The 20,552-nt window shown below is 45.7% G+C and overlaps 1 protein-coding gene across 10 annotated transcripts in view; it reads right to left on the bottom strand.

The window, feature by feature from the left end:
• Positions 1-3,379: 3,379 nt before the first annotated feature.
• ppp1r12a (protein phosphatase 1, regulatory subunit 12A) overlaps positions 3,380-20,552 on the bottom strand; it is a 58,194-nt gene continuing 41,021 nt past the window's right edge. For 2 of the 10 annotated variants that reach the window (XM_010887191.5, XM_010887193.5), the window contains exons 10-27: positions 18,814-18,921; positions 17,713-17,958; positions 17,355-17,446; positions 16,827-16,946; positions 16,075-16,227; positions 15,592-15,741; positions 15,345-15,500; positions 14,567-14,657; positions 14,150-14,335; positions 13,868-14,042; positions 12,513-12,643; positions 12,261-12,326; positions 10,052-10,068; positions 9,674-9,794; positions 9,480-9,584; positions 9,022-9,069; positions 7,698-7,748; positions 3,380-5,088 (exon numbers count right to left, since the gene is read on the bottom strand). In XM_010887191.5, coding sequence (XP_010885493.1) covers positions 5,002-5,088; positions 7,698-7,748; positions 9,022-9,069; positions 9,480-9,584; positions 9,674-9,794; positions 10,052-10,068; positions 12,261-12,326; positions 12,513-12,643; positions 13,868-14,042; positions 14,150-14,335; positions 14,567-14,657; positions 15,345-15,500; positions 15,592-15,741; positions 16,075-16,227; positions 16,827-16,946; positions 17,355-17,446; positions 17,713-17,958; positions 18,814-18,921 — 2,103 coding nt within the window. In that variant the 3' untranslated portion in view covers positions 3,380-5,001. Of the gene's footprint in view, positions 5,089-7,697; positions 7,749-8,801; positions 8,833-9,021; positions 9,070-9,479; positions 9,585-9,673; positions 9,795-10,051; positions 10,069-12,260; positions 12,327-12,512; positions 12,644-13,867; positions 14,043-14,149; positions 14,336-14,566; positions 14,658-15,344; positions 15,501-15,591; positions 15,742-16,074; positions 16,228-16,826; positions 16,947-17,354; positions 17,447-17,712; positions 17,959-18,813; positions 18,922-20,552 lie in introns of all 10 variants that reach the window. The other 8 variants (XM_010887195.5, XM_010887196.5, XM_010887194.5 and 5 more) reach the window with 7 other exon arrangements.

Raw genomic sequence — 20,552 nt, 5'->3', positions numbered from 1 at the left:
GATATTTCAAGGTGCCTTGACGTGCTGAACATAATCTTATTAGTCACTCTGGGACAGACGGCCAGCTGCTGAGGGCTACAGCACGGGGAGAACAACCTGTCAGGTGACGTTACTTTTTGGTCATTGATGCTGTTGCAGGTAATCAGTATTTTATTTGCATTAAAAGTAGTGGTGTCATCTTGTCTGAACTTGCTTCGCTCTCCTCCATTCCTGTACTCTGAGTCTGTCTGCCTGCTGCTGCAGGGCTATGATTATGACTAGGTACGACACCTTCATGGGGAGGAGAGTGTAAAGGGTCATAATGACAACTCCCAATATTATGTAACCCAACCGTCCTGCTGAATGTGGGAAATGACAGAGGAATAAGAAAAAAAGAGACAGACACACACACAGCCACATTAATGGTACACACATGTCTGAACACTCCCAAAGCTGTGTTCTGTTAATTAAACCAATCAACATAGCATTTTCATTAAATACATCCGAAGCGTTTGAATAGTCCAGTCTAAATGAAAAGGACGGCCAAGTCATCTGTCGCACTCCTGATTATCGGTGGAGCAAAGGGGCTTTGTTCATCCAGCGTGTCTGATTGGGCCGGCAGAGTGCTTTTGTGCTGGCTAGTCAGCCCACAGAAAAGCCCTGCAACTTCAGCACAGCACAGGACCAGGGAGGGTTAGCAAAGTGCTCAGGCATCAGTGAAAAGAGTCCATAGCAATGGGTTCAGAGTGGGGTTATGACAGGAGCCGTGGGGATCTAATTCCTCTCTCTGGAGGATTCAAATCCAGGAAAGCACATCATTTTACGGCAGAGCTGTTTGGAAGCAGTCGCCAATCATGAGCTGATTCTGGGGCTACATCAAAGCCCCCGATGAAACTTCTTGGGAAAAATATTCTTTGATCATCTGTGAGCAAACGGATGGGTTATTCTCGGAATGTATTCTGTCAGGTCCACAGGTTCCACCATGGTCATTAACATTATGGAAACATTTTGCCCAAGATTCTAGCCATAGAGATGCCCAGATAAAGCACTAACGATCACTACTATTACTAAAAGTTGTTGCTAGTTTGCTTACAAGAACCAAAACATTCAATCACAAACATTTTAGTTAAAGTCAAGATTCTAGCAGCTACGTTTTGTACAAACCCGATTCCAAAAATGTTGGGACACTGTACAAATTGTGAGTAAAAAAGGAATGGAATAATTTACAAATCTCAAACTTATATTTAATTCACAATAGAATATAAATAACATATCGAATGTTGAAAGTGAGACATTTTGTAATGTCATGCCAAATATTGGCTCATTTTGGATTTCATGAGAGCTACACATTCCAAAAAAGTTGGGACAGGTAGCAATAAAAGGCCGGAAAAGTTAAATGTACAAATAAGGAACAGCTGGAGGACCAATTTGCAACTTATTATGTCAATTGGCAACATGATTGGGTATAAAAAGAGCCTCTCAGAGTGGCAGTGTCTCTCAGAAGTCAAGATGGGCAGAGGATCACCAATTCCCCCAATGCTGCGGCGAAAAATAGTGGAACAATATCAGAAAGGAGTTTCTCAGAGAAAAATTGCAAAGAGTTTGAAGTTATCATCATCTACAGTGCATAATATCATCCAAAGATTCAGAGAATCTGGAACAATCTCTGTGCATAAGGGTCAAGGCCGGAAAACCATACTGGATGCCTGTGATCTTCGGGCCCTCAGACGGCACTGCATCACATACAGGAATGTTAATGTAATGGAAATCACAACATGGGCTCAGGAATAATTCCAGAAAACATTGTCGGTGAACACAATCCACCGTGCCATTCGCCGTTACTGGCTAAAACTCTATAGGTTAAAAAAGAAGCCGTATCTAAACAGGATCCAGAAGCGCAGGCGTTTTCTCTGGATCATTTAAAATGGACTGTGGCAAAGTGGAAAAGTATTCTGTGGTCAGACTAATCAAAATTTGAAGTTCATTTTGGTAAACTGGGACGCCATGTCATCCGGACAAAAGAGGACAAGGATAACCCAAGTTGTTATCAGCGCTCAGTTCAGAAGCCTGCATCTCTGATGGTATGGGGTTGCATGAGTGCGTGTGGCATGGGCAGCCTACACATCTGGAAAGGCACCATCAATGCTGACAGTTATATCCAAGTTCTAGAACAACATATGCTCCCATCCAGACGTCGTCTTTTTCAGGGAAGACCTTGCATTTTCCAACATGACAATGCCAGACCACATACTGCATCAATTACAATGTCATGGCTGCATAGAAGAAGGATCCGGGTACTGAAATGGCCAGCCTGCAGTCCAGATCTTTCACCCATAGAAAACATTTGGCGCATCATAAAGAGGAAGGTGCGACAAAGAAGACCTAACACAGTTGAGCAACTAGAAGCCTGTATTAGACAAGAATGGGACAACATTCCTATTCATAAACTTGAGCAACTTGTCTCCTCAGTCCCCAGACATTTGCAGTCTGTTATGAAAAGAAGAGGGGATGCCACACAGTGGTAAACATGGCCTTGTTCCCACTTCTTTGAGATGTGTTGATGCCATGAAATATAAAATCGACTTATTTTTCCCTTAAAGTGATACATTTTCTCAGTTTAAACATTTGATATGTCATCTATGTTGTATTCTGAATAAAATATTGAAATTTGTACAGTGTCCCAACTTTTTTGGAATCGGGTTTGTAGTTGAATTTTTAGTGCCTTAGTCTTATGGTGCCAAGTTAAAGGTTTAACTGTTAATCTAAATGGACTTGTTCCCACTTACCTAGCTTTTTGAATTAGTTCCCCCATACACCAGAATAAGATATCACTTCATATGATTTTGGACAGTCATGTCTTTCCTTTAAAAAGAAAGACATGACATATTTGGTTTCTAGTTATTTTTTATTTCAGGGTTTTTGTGCATGTTGGCTTTGACCACAGGTTTTTAATATAACCACAGGTTTCATATACAGGCACAATAATTATTATTTAAGCCCTTATGTTTACTTTTTGGTCACAAATCCTTTGCATGCATTAACAGCCTGTAGCTTGCAACCTATTTACCTAACCAGATGCTGAGTACCATAAATTCCACAAGCTGCAATAATCAATTGCATCCACTGGGTGGCGCCACTAGACTAATTCACTTAGTGGAAAAGACAGCTATAAACTTAATGGATTCATCACAACCTTAATACAATTCATCCTCTACAAATAGTTGGTCGCAGTGATGTCATCTTTGTAAATCCTCCACAGCTTCAGCAAATTTCAGGAGGTCGGAAATTCCAGCCTACAGAACAAATTTGCCCTGGTCAGGTGAGAAACCACAAAGCAACCAGGTTGCATCTATTACATGTAAACAAAGGACATGAATAAAAAACAGCCAACACCAGGGCGTTACAATGTACAAGTTTATTTTTAATGAACTCTTCAGTGGTTGGTAGTCACAGCACAGCTCACATGTATGAAGCCACACGCCTATTTTACAAGAGGATGGGAAATTTAAAAGGAAAAAAAAAAAAAACATAAAATCTAAAGCAAAGGAGGAGATGGCCAACAGTCCTACAGCAACTTTTTCCCTTTACTACAGTATTCTTAAAAGGCCACTGAAATGCATAAAATGTGTTTCTGATGCATGGATTTATGGATGGTGGCTGACATCAAAGACTCCTCACATGGCATTGACAGTGCATTTAGACATTGTAACAAGGACTGGGTTAGCGATACCTAAGCTCTTTTAGTGACATCACCTTGGCTAATACGACAGCTTCCAAAAAAAAAAAAAAAAAGGAACAGCACTCGCCCAAAGATACTGAATACAATGTGTGAAATGTAGTGAAGCAATAACATTACTTGTATCTCACAATTACCGTGAAAACTTAAAACTGGAAAGAAAAAAAGCACTGAACACTGCCAGCCATTCCCTTTAAGAGAGAGGCCCTACTGTAATCCAATGGCTTAGACTATAAATGAAGAAAATAGTTAAAACACACTTTTTGTCCTCTGAAGTTTGTATATTTTTAATAGTAACAGACGAGAACCATAAATGCATGCCATGTGCTGGTCTCAAACAATACATACAGGTATATACAGCATCAGTCAGTACCTGCTAAAACGAAGTGAGGAATACAGAGTATAAACCAACGACTACACTACAACCTTTAAAAACAAAGAGGGGGAGAGGGACAGGAGAAGGGGTGAGCGACAGAAAAGGTGGAAGAGGAGTGAAAATCCTACTAGTGATGGACTCATCATTAAAGCATTTTTATAAGAAATAAATGCATATTGCACATACAGTGAAAGCTTAAATTCCACCAGGTCCACCTGTAAAGCGAGAGTTCCATTTCCCTCTGAGGGAGACAACGGTCGAGAAATGGAAAGGGGCTGGGTGGCGTGGACAGGGAGGGGTGCACGTGCCTGTGTGGTGTGTGTGTGTGTGTGTGTGTGTTTGAGGGGGGGGGGGGGTCTTCTGCTGAGAGACAGAGCCTCCCAAACCGGGGTGGGACTTCTGGCACTTGGGGGGGGGGGGGTTGGGGGGTTAGAAAGGACGAAATGCACATCGCACAGCCCTTCTATGCAGGTAGAGGAACAAAACAGGAAACAAAAACAAAGTAGTATGTCAAATAAGAGAGCTTGTGGCACAAATAAAATCAGGTGAGGAATAACTGTTCATCTGTGACAGCCGAGATTGATGCAAGTGTTTTTTTTATGTACAACTAAGGCTTATTGGTTAAATAGTTGAGGCTTCCCCGCCCGCAAACGCTCTGACATGCCATTCACAACCCTTTCCCTTGCTAATGTAAACTCATTGGTTCTATCTGGAGAGCAGCCACAGGTTTAAGTGGGTAATGGCCCCATGGAGCGATGGGAGGACGCTGTTGTGGAGAACAGGAGCGAGGAGGAGAACAGCTGAGGGGAGACAGAGTCTTCTTCTTGGTGATGACTGTTGCAATTAATACCTAAATGTGCAATTCCATTAGTCACTGCAATGGGGGGAGTGTGAGGGGGAGGGGCCTGTTCTACTTGGAGAGCTTGCTAATGACTCGAATAAGAGCTCCGTTCTCATCCTTTAGTCTCTGGTTGTCTGCTTTCAAGTCGGGTAGCGTCTGGAAGAGGAGAGAGAAACGGAAACAATCAGTTCAAGTTAACCGGCCCATCCGCTTCAAGAAACTGTTACTTGCATCATCAGCATCTTCAACGAGCCAGTCTCATCAACCACTTCTCCTTGTCATTTGTCAGTGGAGAAGCCAAAACCCCATTCTACTGAACAGCCATGCAGAACAAGAGGCTGCCCCACTGGCAGCCAGGAAAACCCCTCCAAACACACCACACAGCAGCACAAACCCCACCAGCACAAACTGCGCTCATGTGGTCCACACATACAGGGCCAAAAAAATGAAGGAGCACAATTCAAACCGTGGCAATGTCAAATAGGGCCTTGGCATTCGTTCAGGTCCTTGTTTTAGGTGGGGTATTTGGGAGACAATTACCATTAGCTTAAATTTAGCCTGGAATGAAAACAAATCGAGCCAGTCCCCACCTACTCCCCATTCCAACCCTGACTTTAAAAACATTTGCAAACAGAACATGGAGTAACTACAACTGTACTTTCATAGAATTACCGGAGTTCTGTAATTTGCAAACAGAATTAAACCACTGCATGACACCTTAGCCAGAGTGAGTATACAGTCAGACATGTCTTAAAAGCACTATGCCATTCAGTGAGAACTACCACTATAACTATTAACTAATAACTTCATTATTGTGGTTCAAAGTGTTATGAGCTAAGTGGGTAATCTTTTTTTTTTTTTTTACATTTCATATTAAAGTACTATCATTGACTATAATTGTGTAATTCCCTTATTAATGTTGCAGTCTACAAGCCATGCAGTAGAGCACTGTCTGGGGAAAGGCAAACATGGCGCGTTGTTTAGTCCCATATTCAACCACATCAACACTCTCCTAGGGAACAGTCGAACTACAGAGAAACAGCAAAACTTCACAGTTCACCGCAAAACTATACGGCAAAGAGAGAAATCGACCATGGTCAGCCTCTTATGTCACGTAACGGACAATGAACCATGAGCAGGAAGCCAGACTAACAGGTCACACTTCACTGGAATTATTATCAGACCTGGCGCACGCCGCCAAGCTCAAGGCTGGATAGATGTCATCTATAAAAGTAACATTCATTTTGGGGGCGGGAATGGGTGACGGCGATGAAGGAAAACGTGCCTGTCCTCCCTCGAACAATGTCCGCCATTCGACGGAAAAAGAAGCCACGTCATGCAAAGAAGCCAGAAACAAGCCAAACTAAACAGCACTCCCCGATAAAGGCTTCAAGACTGCACACTGGGGGTCAAGTACAACAAAAAGGGGGCACTCTCCTTTACAGTACAACCAAGTATTTAGTTCATGAAGAACTTCGGTAGTTCGGCTGATCAGGCGCTGATCTGATGAAAATGTAACACCAGAATGGACACATACTGTGTTCCCTATACTGTGAGACATGTGTACTGTAAAAGGGAGGTGCCCAATAACACAAAAACCCTCCCCAATATGAAAACCCAAAGAACTCTGGGGAGGCAGTCAGTCTCAGGGGTGAAGAACGGAGCATAAAACCTTTATATTTGGGCGGCTGGGAACCTGCCTGTCTATGGGTGTGGGCGGAGCGCGAATGGAGCATGAGAAGGGAGGGTGTGAGGGTGAGGAAGAGTTGGGCGGGCGTTTTGGGCGGGGCTACATGTCCACGGAGGAGGGCAGCTGGCTGCAGGCGGACTGGGAGAGCTTGGCCACCACGCGGGCCAGTGCCCTGTTCTCTGCCTGCAGCCGCTCCTTGACCTGACGGAGAGTCTGAACCTGCTTTACCTGGGGGAGGTTCTGCAGGAAAACCACAACACAGGAAGAGAAAGGGGGAGAGAGAGGGAGGGAGGGATTTAGGGAGGGAGAGAGCCAAGGGTAGATAAGAAGATAGGCGCACCAGTAGAAGGGGGGCGGGGGGGTGAAAGACAGGACAACAAAATTATATAGAAGAGGTAAAGAAGACAATAAAGGAAAAATAAACAAGAAAAGGAGATTGTTAGGAAAATGGAACAGAGTTTGGAATGATAAGTCCTTTCCAGGCTGGCTGGCATGAGGGAGAGATCGCAATCTAGGGTAGGAGAGAATAGAGAACGCGAGATCTAAAGATATGAACGAGGCTGTTCTTCCTATGACCTAGAAATAAACACTACTAAATGATGGCCTTTCTGGGAAGAGAACACAACACCTGACTCTGACAGAAGACATTTTGTTCCCCTGTTCCTGAGAACAACATCCAATCTCCATAGTTGGAAAAGTTTACACATCCACACAGATTATATATAGAAACCCAAAATTTGACAAATACAAAACACACAGACTGAATACACACAACAGACAAAATACCCCCGGTTTAGCGGAAATAAACCAGGGAGTGCGACTGTCATTGACAAAACAAGAGCTTATAAATAAGGTACATTTATTGGGCCACACAAAAGGGGCGGCCGTTGGGGAAAATCACCATGTGAAGCAACAATGTTTCTTACCACATTTGAACAAGCCGTGTTAATATAGCACAGTCCAGCTAAGAATTCAACACGATTGAAATATTGACTGCGGTCCCCGTCCATGACACCCCGCCACAATCACACCCACAACAGGACATCCCAGATGGCCCAGTCATTATTGACAGTACCTTTAGTTCCTCCTCCATCTCAGAGATCTTCCTTTCTAGAGCTCTTCTTTCCTGCAGGGAGGGGGAAAACCACCGTTAACCCTGGGTAGAGTGCATAGGAAAAGAGACACACCCCACGCGGGCTTCCACACACCACTCCAGTTATAGGACGTCACACCCCGTGGCTCAAACCAAGGCCAGAACTTAGTGCCACAGCTGGGCAATCAAAGCCTGGCGCCATCGGACAGACCACCTCTGATAGTTAGACCCGGGACCCACAGAGGGGAAGCTGAAGTGTGGACGTCTGATAACTGGGAAGCAGGCTGAAGAGCTTCATTGAGAGAGAGTGGGACAGAGGTGAGAGGTACACACGCATGATTGTGAGGCATGTCAAAGCAAGAACCACCTAAACCAAAACCCAAAAGGTCTAACATGTAATGATCGTCATGCTTAGGGCTGTAACGGTACGTGTGTTAGGTTGGAACTTGTTCAAGGCTGTGGTTTTCTGATGAACCACGGGAACCATGTGGATCATCCTGGAAGGGCCACCAAGTGAGCGGTCGGCCTAGTTGACAAAAGGCTGACTCGAGCTATGAAGGTATGGAGGTCAGCTGACCAGGGAATGCCAGGGATTATGGAAGATGATCTGGAATTGGGTTAGAATAATAGTCTGCATAGACTAATAAGCAACAGGAGGGATGAGTATATTATTAATAGATGTTTTAAGATGAGGTGTAATGTTATTCTTTGGGCCATCCTGAACTACATGTGCCTATTGAATAGAAATTATTTTCATCTCAGTCTTTAAGGTAATGCGAGTCGAAGTGGCTCTAATCAGGGGTTGAGGAATACTCGCAAAGACAAATGGCGCAAAGCACATGCAGAAGATGACATTTACAAATAAACATAGACCCGCACGCGCGCAACACACACAAACAGACCTGGAGAATAAGTGAAAACACACTGGCTTAAAAAAAAGGTTTAAAACACGTGACAGAAGGTAGGTGGGTAGCTTGTGTTTGGGTGGGTTGGCACGCCCCATGCCAGATATACAGGCATGGTGAGACAACAGCCAGCAACAGAGGCAGTAGACTGGAGAGAGTAGTCAGGTTTATAAGACCATACCACCCAGCTGAAATTGGGGCCTGCTTGTAACCTTCAGACATAAACCAGTTGGTAATGGTTATCTCGCAGTAGTTAACCACTAGCACCACAGTCACTTCAAGAAGATAATACTTCATTTTAAATGCCTTTCATACATAACATTGTTTTGAGACTATTAATGTGAAGGGCAAAATGATGAGTTAACAAATAATTTAACATCCAAACATAAAATAATCATTACCCTTTTCTCCATCTCAAGCTGCGACCGGTCAGCAAAGCGCTCCTGCCTCTGTAACACAAGCCAAGTTGATAACCAACCGTTAGATTCAAGCACTTCAAACATTGAGTAATGATATAGATGACCACTATTTATTTGTGCCGTCTGTGTATATATTTTGAGAGAAAGGTGACTTTAATTCGTTTTGGTGTTCAGCAAGTCTTTGTCCCTTTGTCTGTGATTGGTCAGCAAAGAGACATTAAAATGAATTAGGCAACTAGCTAGCTGTAGATCAATCATCTTCTTAGGGAGTATGTGACAACATTCAGGTGCTTACCCCTAGCCAAGTCCTGTTGAGAGAAAACCCTAGCCTGCTTAAAACCACATGCAACAGGCTAAGACCACTTCAACTTAAATGCGGAATATTAAAGCTACATGTGACCGCTAGTAAAGCTACTGCAACAAGTTTCCCAGCGCTTTACCTGTGTAGCCTTCTCCAACTGGAGCTTCAAATCAGTCAACTCCAGGTCAGTGTCATGTAACTGGGCCTTCAGCTTCTCGTTCTCAGCTAGGATCTGCTCATAAAGCTGAGGGGAGAAAACAGCTGTTAGGCATTCTGAAGGGATTTTAATTAAAGGTAGACGGTAAGAGCCCAGGAGCCTCCAATAGCAGTTACCTTCTTGTAGTCAGTGCTGTCGTCTCGGTCCAGCCTGCTCGGATATGACCTCCGACCCTCGCCGTAGCCACGGCTACCCAGGTGGTCATAGCGGTCTGATGAAGAAGTGGTGCTCTCATTCCTGGAATATAATAAAATCATAAAACAGACACATTCTCCAGGTATCTTATCAACCATACCATAGGAAATAAACCTCTATATAAGGGATTGGCATTTATTTCTAAGTGACAAAAGCCCCACAGTGAAGGTAAAATAAGTCAGAGGAAAACAGAGCCCCAAATGGCACTGTCCCTATTCCCTAATGTACATGTTTCCTGTGTAGTGAACTAAGGGAACATTGGGGACACAACTAAAGTGTAAAGTGAATTTGGCACGTACCTGGACAGTCGGTCACTCTGTGGATAAAGAAAATAAGATAACACATGAGTTTCAAGGTCTAGTCAATGTAAAAACAAACAGGAACACAGGACAGAACACTACGTTGGTTAACAGAATGAAGAGCAGCCTCAGCAACATCTCAGATAGTGATGGATCATAATAAGCTCACTGAAAACAGGCCATTTTAACCAATACTTTTATTACTCCTATTTAACAGCTAGCAAGCCTCTGCAAGTTGAGTGTTACAAGCACACTCAGATGGCTAGTAGGTGGTTGGTTATTCGTGTTTCTCCTCTTCTTGACTAGCTTTGAGCCTCCCCCAGTGTTACAGCAACGGAGCCCGTCTAAACTGCAACCATCCGTGTGCTCGTCCACATTCCTGAATGGCTGCCAAGCCTGCCGCGGCCCCAGGGCCGGCCCCAAACCCCTAACCCTCCGTTAGGTCCTGCTGCGCCAGCATAATAGCCTCACAGTGGGGTTAGAGAGCAAGCAGGATTGCAGGCCTGAGGTCCAAGCCTGAAGCTGGGTTCCTGAATCTGATGGGCCAAGACAAGCACTGGTCAGTTGGCATACATCTCAGCTCAAGTTTAAAAAGGGGAGGAGTAAACTGGTTGGACACAGATTTGTTAGTCATTATGTAAGTCATTATATATTATGCAGGGCTTAGAAGCAAATCCAGCCCTTAACAGTTGTAAAAGAATTACGCCCTAGACATCACATTCCAAGTTAATGATAAATATGGAGAATCCTTCAACTCCAAATATCTACAACTCTGACCACAAAAAGAACAGCCAATTGTAACACTTAAATACATACAGTGAGCATAACTAAGAGACGAGCAACTCAAATCAACACTTCCAGGAGAGAGCAACTCTTTCTGAGTACTTTCCTATCCATGCAGAGATAATGGACTGTTTCCTCTTTGGTGTTCCGGTCGGAACCCGCCCCGACACGCAGCCCTCAACAACAAAGAATGGCTTGCTGTGCTGCCCGCCTGCCCGGCTCCTCCCACTGTGTCCAACTGGCAGCTAAGAGCCTGGCAACATCGCTGTTTGCTCTGCTGAACTGCATATGGAAAACAGGAAGTCCTAGCTAGGTAGACTCCATCTTAGGAAGTCATAATGACATTAATCTCCTCTCCCTCCCAAATCTACAGAAGAAATATGCAGGAGCTTCTTTAGCTCGTATTTCGCGGGGGATTTCCTGTCAACTAAATGAAATATTTTGCGCTGACAAAAATAGTCCACACAAAACATGCATAAAACGCAGTAAAGAATGTTTATTACTTGCATGTTATCCCCCATTCACAGAATGTACTAACTGAAAACCAGAAACCAGTCAGAAAAGTTGAGTTTGGCCTATATGAACGTTCAGAGCTTTGGTGGGATGACCTCTCCTATGTAGACTGCCAGTGGTCTGTGAGTCTCTCCATTTGTAGACTGTCAGTCAGTCGAATTACAGTGTAATTGTGTAGAACTGGTTTAGTAACCCCCTCCAAGACTAACTGAAATCAATAACCTTTCTTCTGAGGGCCTTAGATTGGTCTTTGGATCTTGGAATGATGTGTTACAAAGGCTACATACTCCCAAGTTACTCTTTAATGATTCCTTAACGATTTAACTGTTTAAACCTGTTTTGGTGCACTTGATTTAATTTTAAGTTATTTTATGTGATGGTAAATGTTTGGGGGTGTACAAACTTTTTCAGCATAAGGAAACTGCATTGTTGTTGGTTGTATTGGAATAAATGGTAAAGAGAAATTAGTGTAATTTGGTAAAATTCGATTACCTTGATTAAAAAATGCGTTTGGAATTTAACCATGTCTAATTCAGTACAGCAAAGACAACTTTCAAGGGGGTGTACGTACTTTTTCACAAGACTAGATGGCTGTGGTAAAAACTGCCTGCATGTTCAACCTCACAGACATCAGCCAGATTTCCTTTGTCTGGTAGCTTGTTTTGAAACTCACTGAACTATGTTGGAGTGCTAAAGGTTTCCTTAGCAACAGGACAATCACAGGAAAGGCATAATCATTAAATCCAAAGTAAGCAGAGAGAGAGGAATCTTTAATGCACCAAAGCAGGTCAATCAAATAAAAGCTGAATAACCTGCTTGGCTGTGATTATGAGGGTGTGCAGGGCTTTCCGGCAGGAGGTTTGACCACAGACAATGAGTGTTCATTTGTTTCAAACTTGTGGAGCCAGTTTACCTGAGGTTCCCCTTTGGTGCTGCCTTCTTCAGAGTCTGCAGACTGGTCCAGGTCATTGTCATCACTCTGGAAGACAAGGAGGTCAAGCTCTGGGACACATTTACACACTGAATAAATGTGCAATTTAGTGCAGTACCTCATAAGAGTAGTTGTACTGCCTAATCTACATACTGTTGGTATCAAATCTGAAAAATACACACCGCCCAGTGAGTGATCACTAGCCTTCTCTATATTAGAGCGTGAGAGACTAACCCCATCTTGGGTCCAGAAGGACACCCCTGTGGAACGTCTCTTCTCACGGGGCCGCCGGCGATCCCGTATGGAGCGGGGCTGGGACTTGTCCTCTCCCTCCTTCTCCTCCTGCTGCTGACTCTTGTCCGACTCTGGCCATCAGACAAACAGACCAAGTGATCAACACGCGGTTGACCTAAAACATCTGGGATCAATTTCATTTTTTGCTTGTTAAACTGGCAAACTGAAGTATAATTCTTGAATTTGATAAGTAAATCATTCGTTAGTGAGAAACTTTTTTTAAACTGTAACCAAAGTTCCCTGTTCATAACCTGCACGTTTTCGCATTAACCTGCGAAAACGCATAACCTGCGAAAACGTTGTAAAAATGTAAACTTGTGTATTAGCCGCACCCACTTATAAACCGCTGTGGTTGAAAATGTTTTCAAACTCTGTGTATAAGCCATGCTTTTACCAGGTAAGTAAGGATTTCCAACTTGACGGCTTTGAGGTTAGAACCAACAACATTTTGACCAATGGCCCAACGCTCGACCACTAGGCTACACGGCCAAACTTATGACTATTGACTTTTAACTACTGACTACTGAACTCCTAGTGATTTAGACCATTTTTGTGATCACTTAACAAATATATAAGTTAAATGGTAGTCAGTGGTAATTAGTCTGCATCATCAACATCAAGTATAAACAAATACAGCAAAAGATGTCACTGGCTAGCTTGGTACAGCAATCAAGAGCTCACCAGGTTTCAGAAGAGAAAAAGCGTAGGTCCTGAGAAAACAAAGTTCATACTGTCTCCAATACTCTGGGAAAACAAAGGACTTTCTCTGTCTTTGAGATGCATTCATAAGATTTATCCTCAAAGAGGAGAAACTTCCAGTGGCTTCATTTAAAGCAACACAATCTTCTACCTCTCCAGCCATAATCCCCACACTGTAAAATCCCCTTGTGTGTTAAAGGACCTAAATCTGCCTGGGTGGAATTCAGCTTGGAGGGAAACATGAACCAATATCAGTCTTTTAGCATTGTTAATTAGTCCTCTGATAAAATAATCCCCAAACAATTTTGCATTCCAAAAGTCAAGTTCTCATGATAGCTTCCCTAAAAAGCAGTTGGACTCTACCCCTTTGGCATGTTTGTGCTATTAGATACATCTAATTACGTTGGATACACTGACCATAGGCCTCTACGGAAATAAAAAGGTATCGGGCACATTTTTGGATGTGTGTCTACTTAAGTCTAAGTCAACAGTGTCAACCGAGTCCGGAATGTTCTCAGACAGGTGCTCCGTGGCAGACAGCATGGAGTCGTATGGAAAGGTGCACCTGAACCCAATGCTCTGCTCTCAGGGCTGACCTTTCTCAGTATCCCTGGAAGAGCGACTGTAAGAGGAGGTGATGCCCATCAGGCTATTGGGCCTGTTGAGGGAGCTGGAGGAGGAAGTGGACAGGGAGGTGGAGGAGGACGGGACGGAGGACGTGCTCAGGGTGGAGGTGGTCGAAGTGGTGGAGGGTCGGTAGCGCTGGTAAGTCTGGAGAGCGAAGACACAGACATTCAGGAAGGGTTACACAGATCAAACCGAAAAACTGGAGAATCTCATTCATCTGCAGAGGCACGGTGTACCAACCAGTCACATACCTCTTCAAAGCTGCGGTACCTCGACCGGTAGTCATCCTCCTTGGTCTCACCAGTTTCCTTTTTCTCCTCCTGCTGTTTCTCCTTGTCTTGTTTCTCCTTCTCATCCTTCTCCTCCTCCCGGGTCCGGGTGGGGCGGCTCCGGCCGATAGTTTTCTCCGCCTCTTGGAGGTCAGTCAGAGTCACACCCTGTGGAGAAAGAGAATTACTTGACAACAGGGTTTAAGGGTTACAGGAGCAATGGTTGTATTTGGCCCCTAGAATGCGGACCTAAAAATAGGGGCTTACCATGAAACATTCCATAGCCCAATAACAGGTCAGCCAATTGATTGTAAATTCATCATGTTGCATTCATTACAGAAATCCCAGCACCCATTTAGGCCCGGAGCAGAAGAGAACAGGAGTGCGGACTGGACAAACCTGAGTAGACCTCCTGGATTGTCTAGCCTGTCTGGACCGGGCTTTCCTCTGAGACTCAGACTCCTCGTCCCGGACAGGTGTGAGGTACGATCTGCAACATCGACAATAACAGGCCAAAGCCATAGGTAAGGGCTAGGACGACGGCCAACTGCCACAACAAAAATGGCTGTAAATCTTACATCAGGGTGTTCTTTGGTGCTCCCTAGTTAAAAGCGCATATAGAAAGGATCATTTTCCCTTCACCTTTTATTTACTATTAACCTGAATATAAATATACTAGTGCTTTTTTTGTGGTAGCAAATGTCCCACACAAATACATGAACTCATTCACTTCAGAGCCTTGGCTAAGCCTTGAGGAAGCCATCGTCCTTATAAGGAGATCTGGCTGAAGCCATTAGGGCCAACAGACCCCTCCCAGAACAGGTGGCTTATTTCAGCAGCGGTGACATCCCAGCAAGACTCCAGTTTCAACGGTTTCCCTCTCCTCTACACAGAGCAACGCATCCCACCCGAATCTCAAACGGGCCACGCGACCTCAAACGGCACAGCATCCTGTCAGCTTTGAGCGAGGCCACAGCACGGACACGTGCGAGGGAACGGGCCTGCCTAAAGTCATAAACGCAGGGTGGTTCCCTGGCACGTTGAATTCCTGTGGCCACTGACCCCGTCACCGCGTGGCCGTCCGTGTGGGTCCATGTTTGCATTTCAGAATTGGTGTGTGTGTGTGTGTGTGTGTGTGTGTGTGTGGGGGGGGGTGTGTGTCGGAGGGTGCGCGTACGTGCGCATCTCGGACCTGCGTCTCTCCCTGCCGTCAGAGCCAATGATAGTGCCAGTGGTGGACGTGGTGGTAGAACCAGTGTTAACCGTAGGGATGACAGCGGCTGACTCCTTCTCCCGCTCCTTCTCCCTCTGGGCGCTCTCCTCCGCCCAGTACCTGCCCCACAACAGCACAGTACACTTCGGTCATTCGGCGAACGCGCACCAAGGCGGCGCGGCCCGGCGGCGACCGTCCGACACGCACGTACCTGCTGGTGAGGCTGGAGGACCCGGTGCGGGTGGAGGCGGACCCCAGGCTGGAGAGGAGGCTGCGGTGGCCTGTGGGCGAGGTAACAGACGAGGTGGTGGAGGAGGAGGTGGTCGAACCCGGGTCCTCTTGCCTCCTGCCAAAAGAGCCGCTGTGGACAGCAGGTAACAGCAGTCAGGAGAGACGACAGGAAAGGACACCCATGCAGAAAGGAGTGGACAGGACCCATTACCAATACCTTCAGTAAAACACTGACCAGGTCAGGAATGACACCTTCTAAAACAAAATACAATTAACAACGAGGCATCCAAGCTCAATTCACTCCCATTACCCAGAATTAAAAAAAAAAAAACGGGCCGGTAGGACGGCCAACAAAATTCATAAGCAAAGACTAGCGGACACCAAAATGCCCCCAGTCAGACAGACAGACGGCGGAGGGACACCCAGATGGAGGACGGCGGTTGCTGGGGGGCTGCTGGTGTACCTGCTGTAAACGCTGTAAGACGGGTTGAGGGAGGCGGGCGACTGCCAGGGTTTAGTGTTACAGGTGTTAGGGTCCAAGCTGGAGGCGGACGAGGATTTGGCCGGCACGTCCGGCGTGCTGCCGCTCCGCCCCAGTGCTAGGGTGTGGGACGTGCTGCCAGCGTGTGGGGGGGGGGGGGGGGGGGGGGCAACAGAAAGGCATGTTAGCAAGGGGGAGCGCACCCGCGCACACACACACACACACACACACACACACACACACACACTTATTTAAATACACGCGTAACATTAAAAACTACAACTAGTCAGTGTCTGAGATCTGTGCCGTTACAATGCATTCTGGGGAATGCGGTTCAGAGACCAGGCCTGTTCAGAGCATGACAATGGCAGACAAATGTTAGACATGGACTATGTTGTGGTTTCTGTATATACAGAAACTAAAGGCACAGAACACTGACATGACTAGTGGAGTCAAGCAAGAGACTCCGTGGCAGCGGAGAGATGCGCTGGACAGATTTGCAAGGCTTTTCCCAGTAGCGGCTTCATGTTAGGCATGTGCAATGCGCATTTTTCTAAACACTATAAACCCAAAACACACACGAAGTATAAGGGGAACTAAATCAACTAAAGAGTAAACGGATGTCGGCATAAAACAACGACGTCATGAACCAACAAGCGCCATGATCGGGAGACCAGACAGGGCTCGTCGAAGTAGGACGACTCAGGGGCAGCGCGTGGCGAAACGTGGCTAACCTGCGCTGATAGCTGGGGGTGGTTCGGTTGGTGGAAGGGCTTCCTTCACTGTTCTTCAGGTCGTCGTCCCAGCGTCTCCTGGTGCAGGAGCCGCTCCGCACCAGACTGGCAGCCGAGTCCCTGGGGAGCGGAACCACACACTACAATAGAACCCCCAGGCTAAAACAGGCAGCGACCAGACTTGAGCGACAAGTCAAGACTGGAGAACGTCATCAATCCTAAGACGCGTTGCAATGTATAATTGTCATTGCAATGGCTGGAAATATAGGTGGGGGATATTTGTATATACTAGATGCTGTCAATCTGATGCCGGCAAAATGTGACCAATGTGGGAGAACGTCATGTAACTGTAAACATATTGATCATTCACTGTAAGGTAAATCACTGAGAGAGGCTGTAGGGCAGCTACAACACAAAGCCACGCAACATGCAGTGCTGCCTCGGACCTGTAATGCACAGCAGTGAGCAGCAGGTGGCACTCCTGTCAATGAAATTTTCCCTTCAGAGGGCCAAATGCTGGTACTTCACCTGTTCTCTTTCTCATCAACGTCTGATGTACTGGCCAGTCTCCTGGGGATTGTAGGGGCAACATAGGCTAGTCTGGTGCCTTTGTCTTTTTCCTGAAACAATGATATTCAAAACATAATGAACTGAAGGTTACAAGCTGTTGACATAAACATACAAATGAACAAGGAAATTAATCGAATTTGAAGAAATTCGACCCCACCGAAGAAACTGGGTCTCCAATCTGAATCCGGCTGACACATTAACACAGCGTGTGCATTACTGACCAGTCAGACTGGGACTCGATCAAACATTAGGATGTAGTGCGGGCAATGATGAGCGGGACAGATGGTGACATGGCGCGCGTTAGCTAGCCGCTGACCTTCTCTTTGTCCTTGTTGTCCAGGGGGGAGGAGAGGCGGGGGCTGGAGGCCGAGCGCATCACGCCGGCCGCGTCCTTCTCCTTCTGGGCCTCTTTAGTGGCCGTGATCTCCGCCAGGGCGCCATAGCTGCCTGTCTTCCTCAGGCCCAGGCGCCAGGATGCCGGGGACTCATCCGATTTCTTAGCCTTGTCGTCCTCCGGTTTATCTTTGGGAGAGACCTTCCCAGCAGGGGACTGCTGCAACACCTGTGTGTGTGTGGAGGGGGGGGGGGGGGGGGGGGGGGGGGGGGGGGGGGGGGGGGGGGGGGGGGGGGGGGGGTGGGGTTAGCCAAGAGAAGAGAAATCGGTCGGCTTCAGCATTCCAGGGATTAGTTGTCTGGTAGAAAACACAGCAGTCCAGAGACGTTAATCACGAGGTCAAAAAGCAATAGGGGTTGGCCAGGAAATGACCTGCAGCCCTTTTAGTATTGGCGGCACATCAGAAAGCGACCCGGATTGACGGGAAAGGGGACGTTTTAGCAGCGCCCCTTCTGGAGGAGTACTGGGATGTCCTGAGACATGCTAGAGACACACTGGTGCTTCTAGAAGTAATACAACCGCATCATCTAAACTTGGCCATTCACTGTTTTCAAACGGGTCGTCGCCGTCGAAGCAGCAATGGCAGGCCGCAAACCCCAAGAGGAATACATACGCTTCAACAACAAACATGTCAGTTAGTGATGGATGGGGCCGGGTCCGCAGAACCGGTTACGGTTTAGAGGGCTGCGTTCAGTCATCACACAAGCACTGGGCAACACTGTTACACCGCAAACAGAACGGCAAACAAAGACGTCATTATAGTTGGATGAGGAGAAAAGGAGCTACAGACACACAGTGACAGCATTTAGGAGACTCATGCAATACAACGGTGTGCGCGTGTGTGTGTGGGTGTGTGTGTGTGTGAGTGTGAGTGTGTGTGTGTGGTGGGGGGGGAGGGGGGGTTAGCGAGATTGTTGACAGGAATGGGCTGTTGGTCAGGTGGTTAAGCAAGTTCTGGTTTGGCACGGCTGTAACAAGGGCAGGGTGGCGAAAAACTCCAGAACACACACTCTGATGCCTCACCATGGGTTTTTTGGGCACTAGAGAAATGCCAGTTTTGCGCAAGCCTTGACGCCACAATGCAGGACAGCTTGGCTCCGCCACAGGCATGAGGGGAGCAATATAATCAGACTAAAGCCAACCAAGACAAGAGCCATGATGAGAAAGGGGCAGAAAGACAGGAAAGACAGACAGCCTCAGAGAGAAGTAGAGCGAGATAAAGAGACACTGATACAGAGAGAAGCAGAAGCATAGAGACAATACAGCACAGACATTCAAGGGCCTAATGACAAGTCAGACTTGACTGACAAGGGAATCAACTGCTTCTCTCAGTTGAGGGAAGACCATCAAATAAGACAAAAAAACAAGACAGAAAGCTAATCTAGAACCAGACAATGTTCATTTTTTTCTGGCACCAGGCATTATAGAACCATATGAGCATTTAAATAAGAAGAATTTTCAGGAATAACCATGAATAACCTGAATTAAATAAAGGCAATAGATCTAAAAACTAAGATTATAAAAATCCTATCATTTGTGCAGTGTGGTGTACAGAGCCCTACACACTGAAAGCACAATATGACTGAGGTCAATGAGTACATTCAGTCTGCTGCAACAACAGATCCGTACTGAAGAGGGCAGCAGAGAAACCGTGGGGACTTATTTTATAACTCACATCACAGTCTTGGAATAACAAACAAATTTCCTCCCAGGAGTCAATACGTTTACTGTCACAGTGTACCGTTGACACTGGAGTGATGGCGACCCGACCCTCTCAACAACTACTGCCTTGTTAAAAAGCACCTAATCACAACATCCTCGACCACACTCGGTCCAGTTCACAGCGGACATTGACGCAACCAAGGCTTGCTGTTACACCTGTTACAAAGGTGGTAACAACAATTTAATCTGGGTTTCAGAGACAACTGAAAGTAACACAAATTTAGCCTTCACGTAAGCAAAACAAATGATATTGTCTAAAAACAAATGTAGAACGTAGAAATTCCACAACACCACCTGTTTATTGACTGCCTTACTGCTCAACAGGATCGCAAGCGATTTCCATTTCTGTAGTCGGTCAATTGCTTAGGTTTTTTTTCTCTTTCACAGTGTACATCTCTCAATCGGTCCTGTGCAACCATAAGGTGTTCACATCACTGGCTGAAAGTGATCACACCGACGCGCACTCCCCTCAACGTTCCCTGACTGTTCTTCTGACCTATATAGACTGGGTCTATTTTACATTTAGCAATTAGTAAGAACAAGCCTAGCTCCCTCCACAAAAAGGCTAATAAGCCAAGTATGTAAAAGGATAATAATAGATGTCCTATAGTTTCCTCAGCTTAAAAGGGCAACGTAGGTATTTAGGACCCTATTCTGTGTTTTCCACATTGACACCAAAAACATCAAAGCTACAAATCTATAAGTATCTTAATGCAGTCTGTGGAAACAAAATGGTTTCTTCTCCATATTGTAATGCACTTTTTATTGTAATAAAAAGAGAGGTCAAAACCTCCCCCTTTATAACATGGCTCCTAAATCCTGACATTTGACTTGAAGAGGAATAGCAGGGGCTAGTTTCCACCAGCCAACTGTGCTGGAAAAACAGCTGAAAGACAAAGGCCAATGTGTAACTCACAGAAGCTAAATATTAGCCAGATATCACATTCATTAGCTAAATATTAGGGATATGTTCAAGCAGAGTTTAAATAAACAGGCAGTGAATTTCATAGATGTGTATAACTTTGAGACGTCTTATACCG

The sequence above is a fragment of the Esox lucius genome, chromosome 23 (assembly GCF_011004845.1).
Source record: "Esox lucius isolate fEsoLuc1 chromosome 23, fEsoLuc1.pri, whole genome shotgun sequence".
NCBI lineage: Eukaryota > Metazoa > Chordata > Actinopteri > Esociformes > Esocidae > Esox > Esox lucius.
This window is presented reverse-complemented; position numbering and strand designations above follow the sequence as displayed.